This window comes from Entelurus aequoreus, linkage group LG26 (genome assembly GCF_033978785.1).
Source record: "Entelurus aequoreus isolate RoL-2023_Sb linkage group LG26, RoL_Eaeq_v1.1, whole genome shotgun sequence".
Taxonomy (NCBI): Eukaryota; Metazoa; Chordata; class Actinopteri; order Syngnathiformes; family Syngnathidae; genus Entelurus; species Entelurus aequoreus.
This window is the reverse complement of record NC_084756.1, coordinates 2,116,571-2,123,381: the sequence shown is the minus strand read 5'-3', so window position 1 is coordinate 2,123,381 and position 6,811 is coordinate 2,116,571. Positions and strand designations below refer to the sequence as shown.

The window sequence follows — 6,811 nt, the reverse complement described above, 5'->3', positions numbered from 1 at the left end:
CGCAACATGTCATGTGTGTTATTACAACTACAACACATACACTGTCTGGCTAGCTGTGTACAAACAAAACATGAAATAATACTTTACAGATACTGTAATATGATTGTTCATGTTTCCCATTGTTCATGTATCACATTGTGTTGTGCATTACAAACGCAAACATGTTTCGTGCTAAAATACAAGCTAGCTTATCTCTCGCCATAGCTAGCTTTTACGGCTAATACCTTACAGCACGTCGATGTGTTACTACGCTAGAAAAAGTAGTTCCTCAGTGTTCACTCTTACAATAACAATGTCGCTTCAGCTTGGTTATTATACAGGTTACAGAACGTAAATGAAGTATTGTTGATGCCTTTTGAATGCATTTTTAAAGTGATTTAGAGGTAGAATTGATTGCTAACATTAGCTGCATTGCTAGCCACCAAGAACGAGCCAACTTTTACATTTTACAATGCAAAAAAACCCCCCAAAAAACGTTTAGTCTTGTCTCTCATAATAATTGTGAACCATAGGCAACATTCCAAAAAAAGTGCAGTTTCCCTTTAAATGTTTGTGTTATGTCCAGCCAGTACCTTTGTCTTAGACATAGAATAGCTATTATTATTATGCGGACACTACATGGGCAGCTTTCTTTGAGTTGAGTTGCCATGTTTAGCCCTGGATCACATTTGCTGGACAGTTCTACCTGGGGTGGTGCACTTTTAGTTGCCAAGCACTGACATTGCATACAAACATCATGCTTTGGGTGGGTCTGCTGTGTGCGTGTTGTCCTTGTGTGCGCACATGATCATGTGCGTGTTGTCGTCGTTTGTACTAGGTCCATCACGTGTGCAGCGTCTCTGCATATATTAGCCTCCGTGTTTGTGTGTAGGCATAAACATGGTGCCTGTGCACCTTGCTCCTCCTCCTCCTCACACAGGCATATGTTGGAATCGTCTATCTGTATGTGTGTATGTGTGTGATCTTGTATTTCTACCCTTCTTGAGACATCAACAAGAAAAAGTACCTTCCATTTGAGGACCGGTGAACAAGTTAAAACCGAAATCATGGTCCCAATACGGAAAACCATTGCATCTAACAGAGAGCCAAATACTAAAGTCTGTGAACATTGCTCCAAAGTCAGGATTTTTTTTGTTTATTTAATATGCACACAAAAGTAAACATTGACCTGTGCAAAGGCAGCAATACGTGCAAAAAAAGTCTGCGGGCTATAGAGCGTTTTCTATTCAAGCTCCAGTACTCTGGAATGCCCTCCCAGTAACAGTTAGAGATGCTACCTCAGTAGAAGTATTTAAGTCCCATCTTAAAACTAATTTTTATACTCTAGCCTTTAAATAGACCCCCTTTTTAGACCAGTTGATCTGCCGTTTATTTTATTTTCTGCTCTGCACCCCTCTCCCTTGTGGAGGGGGGGCACAGGTTCGGTGGCCACGGATGAAGTGCTGGCTGTCCAAAGTCGGGACCTGGGGTGGAACGCTAGCCTGTGCATCGGTTGGTGACATCTCTGCGCTGCTGACCCGTCTCTGCTCGGGACGGTTTCCTGCTGGCCCCACTATGGACTGGACTTTCACTATTATGTTAGATCCACTATGGACTGGACTCTTACTATTATGTTGGATCGACTATGGACTGGACTCTCACAATATTATGCGAGATCCACTCGACGTCCATTGCACCGGTCGCCCTAGGGGGGGATCCCCACATCTGCGGTCCTTTCCAAGGTTTCTCATTTTCCCATTGGGTTGAGTTTTTCCTTGCCCTGATGTGGGATCTGAACCGAGGATGTCGTTGTGGCTTGTGCAGCCCTTTGAGACACTTGTGATTTAGGGCTATATAAATAAACATTGATTGATTGATGATACAACAAGACGGCAGCTAAAGAAGGACTTCCCTAATCATCCCCCGAAAAAAACGCCAGGTGAACAGCTGATTTTACGACTTCCGGTGGTGACGTAAGACAACCCGCGCCTCATGTGTGACCATAGGATGAACAAATACACTACCGTACTAAGACTATAGTGGCCATTAACAGTTAGCTTCTACAGCTGGGTTGCCCAAAGTGCGGCACAGGGGCCATCTGTGGTCCGTGACTCGTTTGTCGTCTGCCTTAAGCACATGACAAAAAACAAAAAATAGAGATCTCATTTGCACCCCTGGTGGGGATCCATCCATCCATCCATCCATCTTCTTCCGCTTATCCGAGGTCGGGTCGCGGGGGCAGCAGCCTAAGCAGGGAAGCCAGACTTCCCTTTCCCCAGCCCCTCCCGGGGGATCCCGAGGCGTTCCCAGGCCAGCTGGGAGACATAGTCTTCCCAACGTGTCCTGGGTCTTCCCCGTGGCCTCCTACCGGTCGGACGTGCCCGAAACACCTCCCGAGGGAGGCGTTCGGGTGGCATCCTGACCAGATGCCTGAACCACCTCATCTGGCTCCTCTCGATGTGGAGGAGCAGCGGCTTTACTTTGAGCTCCTCCCGGATGGCAGAGCTTCTCACCCTATCTCTAAGGGAGAGCCCCGCCACCCGGCGGAGGAAACTCATTTGGGCCGCTGGTACCCGAGATCTTGTCCTTTCGGTCATAACCCAAAGCTCATGACCATAGGTGAGGATGGGAACGTAGATCGACCAGTAATTTGAGAGCTTTGCCTTCCGGCTCAGCTCCTTCTTCACCGCAACGGATCGATACAGCGTCCGCATTACTGAAGACGCCGCACCGATCCGCCTGTCGATCTCACGATCCACTCTTCCCTCACTCGTGAACAAGACTTCGAGGTACTTGAACTCCTCCACTTGGGGCAGGGTCTCCTCCCCAACCCGGAGATGGCACTCCACCCTTTTCCGGGCGAGAACCATGGACTCAGACTTGGAGGTGCTGATTCTCATCCCAGTCGCTTCAAACTCGGCTGCGAACCGATCCAGTGAGAGCTGAAGATCCTGGCCAGATGAAGCCATCAGGACCACATCATCTGCAAAAAGCAGAGACCTAATCCTGCAGCCACCAAACCAGATCCCCTCAACGCCTTGACTGCGCCTAGATATTCTGTCCATAAAAGTTTTGAACAGAATGGGTGACAAAGGGCAGCCTTGGCGGAGTCCAACCCTCACTGGAAACGTGTCCGACTTACTGCCGGCAATGCGGACCAAGCTCTGACACTGATCATACAGGGAGCGGACCGCCACAATCAGACAGTCCGATACCCCATACTCTCTGAGCACTCCCCACAGGACTTCCCGAGGGACACGGTCAAATGCCTTCTCCAAGTCCACAAAGCACATGTAGACTGGTTGGGCAAACTCCCATGCACACTCAAGGACTCTGCCGAGAGTATAGAGCTGGTCCACAGTTCCACGACCAGGACAAAAACCACACTGTTCCTCCTGAATCCGAGGTTCGACTATCCGGCCTAACCTCCTCTCCAGTACACCTGAATAGACCTTACCGGGAAGGCTGAGGAGTGTGATCCCACGATAGTTAGAACACACCCTCCGGTTCCCCTTCTTAAAGAGAGGAACCACCACCCCGGTCTGCCAATCCAGAGGTACCGTCCCCGATATCCACGCGATGCTGCAGAGTCTGGTGGTGAAATCTATCAAAATTAGGGTGGTCCCAAAAAGGAGGGATTTTTCAAATTCACTGTGTGTCGGTTTTAAAAGTGCTCCCCCTCTGGTCAACATATGAAATAACAAGTATGTGTAAAAATTTGAAGTGCTCCCCCTCTGGCCAACATATGTAATAACAAGTGTGTGTAAGAAATTGAAATGCACCCCCTTTGGCCAAAATTTAAAAAATAAATATGTATAAAGAGAAATACTGTAATATCTTGAAGTAAATAATAAAGATTCAAAAACAATTACAGACAAAAAATGCAAAAAATAAAAATGAACTAAAAGCAGTATTTTTCTCACAGTGGGTCGACTTTTTTCTTATAAAATTGGGAACAAATTCTCATATTCTTTCCGTTTCTGTAATATTGCAATATTTTCTTGCAAAATTATTACTTTTTTATGTAAAATTATTACTTTTTAATGCAAAATGGCGACATTTGTCATATAAAATTCTGACTTTTATCACAATATTGCCAATTTTGTTGTTGCTCTTGTAAAATAGTGAAGTTTTTTGAGTAAAATTCTGACTTTTATCACAATATTGCCAATTTTGTTGTTGCTCTTATAAAATTGTGACTTTTATCGAGTAAAGTTACGACTATTTTCATAAAATTGCCAACATTTTAAGCTTTTCTTGTAAAATTGCGACTGTGATTGAGTAAAATTCCAACTTTTATCATAATACTACACAAACGTTCAGTTTGTGTAGTATATCTTGTAAAATTTTGACTTGCGCTGAGTAAAATTATGACATTTTTTATGATACTACCAAAATTCTACCTTTTTCTTGTGACCTTTTTCTTGTGAAATTCCATATCATTTTTCACAACAAACTTTTTTATATTTGCATAGTATGTATATATTATTAATGTTGTAAATACAAATCTTTATATATGTAGAAAGGGTGGTCCTAAAGAGGTAGGCATTTTTCGGAGGTCTCAAGAAGGCAACAAAAACAAGAATATGTGTGTGTGTGTGCGTGTGTGTGTGCGTGCATGTATGTCGGCGCGTGCGTCTCAGCTCTCGGCAGACATGGCTGAGATGATCTGCTCCACTTTATATGCCAGTTTTTGCTTCTGGGCCTGTTCGTCCTGCTCCAGCGCCTCCGTGATCTAACACACACACACACACACACACACACACGGTTAGCAAGCACACAAACCGAAACCGAGAGATGAGCATTCTTTAGCCAGTGGTATATTCCAGTTTGACATTATTCATGAGTCGTGTCTTTAATGTTGTCTCTTGTGCCACTCGAGTTTTGAGCTTTTATTTTGTAGTACGCTGCACCGCGAATGTTTGCCAACTCTTATCAGAGGGCACACATGCTTGCAGCCACTCTGGTGTCCAGCCAGTCCAGCTGTGGGAGGCATCCTAGCGCCAACCCTGGGACCCAGCTCATTCGGGTGAAGACAATGACCAGTTGCACCAATTGCACCACATTTTTAAACATTAATTTTTGCGTCAAAATATCACTTCTTTAAAATGAATTTAATAAGAATATGTACTCGCTGTTCCTTTTGTATAAACGCCGCACTGAGTTGCAGGACGGGGAGACGATCAAAAGCACCAAAACAAGCCTGCTAGCTTACCATCTAGCTAGCTTACTTGTCGCCTGCTAAACCATTAATTGAACTTGCAAGGCTTCACAGCACAGCAGTTACCTATATGACCCAACCCAAACAACATTCCCTAGTCATGGTGCAGGAAATAAAAAATTAACCAGCACAAAAGAAAAGTCAACACACATGGTGACACACAACACAACCTGCTCATTGAACTTTGTGGATATTATTTAAAAAAAAAAGTCCCAATCAGCATAAACAAAACAAACATCTAAATTACCACCATTTAAATCCACTACAAGGGATGGTGGGGAAAAATGCTAAACACTCTCTCCACACTTATCCATGTTTGGCACATTTGAACTGCCCGATATTTCTGTTTTTATTACAAAACTTTAAGATCATCACGGAAGTAAACTTGGTAGGATTTGGACTTTCACATACTCTTTATATCCAATTATATATCTTTTATATTATCATAATACTATGTACTCATATGTATAGGCTTTATATACGTATATGTATATAGATATGTGTATATGTATGTATGTACGTGTGTGTGTATATATGTATATATATATATATTAAGGGTGTAACGGTATGTGTATTTGTATTGAACTTTTCAGTACGGGGGGTTTGGTTCGGTGGTGTGCCGAACGAGTTCTCACACGAACATATTAAGTAGCGCACTGCACAGACGGACATAAGTAGCGTACCACACGTTGTGTAAACAATGCACACCGAGGCACAACACACGGAATGCTGGTGTAACGCAGGTGTCAAATATTTACTTTTGCGGAGACTTTTAGGCTGTTGTCACGTGACTAGGGAGAGCGTGCTGTTCTCCCTAGTCACGTGACCGCCACGGTCCAATCAGCTGTGCTTGTAAGCCGGTAGCAGGAAGTGGCCAGTAGACAGGACGTGAGGGGAGACAAATTGTATTTCTGCTCGAGGTAGGTTTTTATTCTCGTTTTCACCCGAAATATTGTGCTGACGGGATTCTAAACTAAATGCCTATTTGTTAACTTTATAGAGCCGAATACCAGCGACGGATTTGTTGTCATTAAGCTGTGTGTGACTGTAGAAGCGGAGTTGGTGAGTCCATGTTTATGAAAATATATTAGTCTTTCTTCCATTGTTTCATTGCAACAGTCTTTGTGGCATATTTCTCAATCGTCCATATACAAGGTCTATGACTTGAACCAATGATAACTATTGTGTATTGCATGTACTTTTGAATGTGTTTGATAATAAGCACGTTTAGTGCACTGACCGAATTGTATAGGTCATATTTATGCTGCTAATGGTTATTTTAGCACTTTATTGTATATTGTGATTCTGACATGTATGTTGATTTATATTGTACAATATTGAGGAAAAAACTACAACATGTTCTAATACTTTATAATGCAATTAGTGTTATTTAATGAAGATATTTGATTTGTGTACACATTGGTTTATAAGGATGGTCCTGGTTCTTACACAGGCCAGGCTTCTCTTTATGATGGCGATCTAAGGAAAAAAAGCATCTATTCCAAAGATCGTTCTTGGGAGATTCCAGCCAGGAACCCCACCACCTGTTCTGTCTGGGCTGGTAGGAGGCTCTCCAGCCAACCCTCTACACATTTTCACCCTTAACCTGCA

The 6,811-nt window shown here is 43.4% G+C and overlaps 1 protein-coding gene across 1 annotated transcript in view; it reads right to left on the bottom strand.

The window, feature by feature from the left end:
- Positions 1-3,221: 3,221 nt before the first annotated feature.
- LOC133643350 (plexin-A2-like) overlaps positions 3,222-6,811 on the bottom strand; it is a 302,471-nt gene continuing 298,881 nt past the window's right edge. The window contains exon 32 of the mRNA XM_062037842.1: positions 3,222-4,714. Within this exon, the coding sequence (XP_061893826.1) occupies positions 4,619-4,714 (96 nt within the window). The 3' untranslated portion in view covers positions 3,222-4,618. The remainder of the gene's footprint in view (positions 4,715-6,811) is intronic.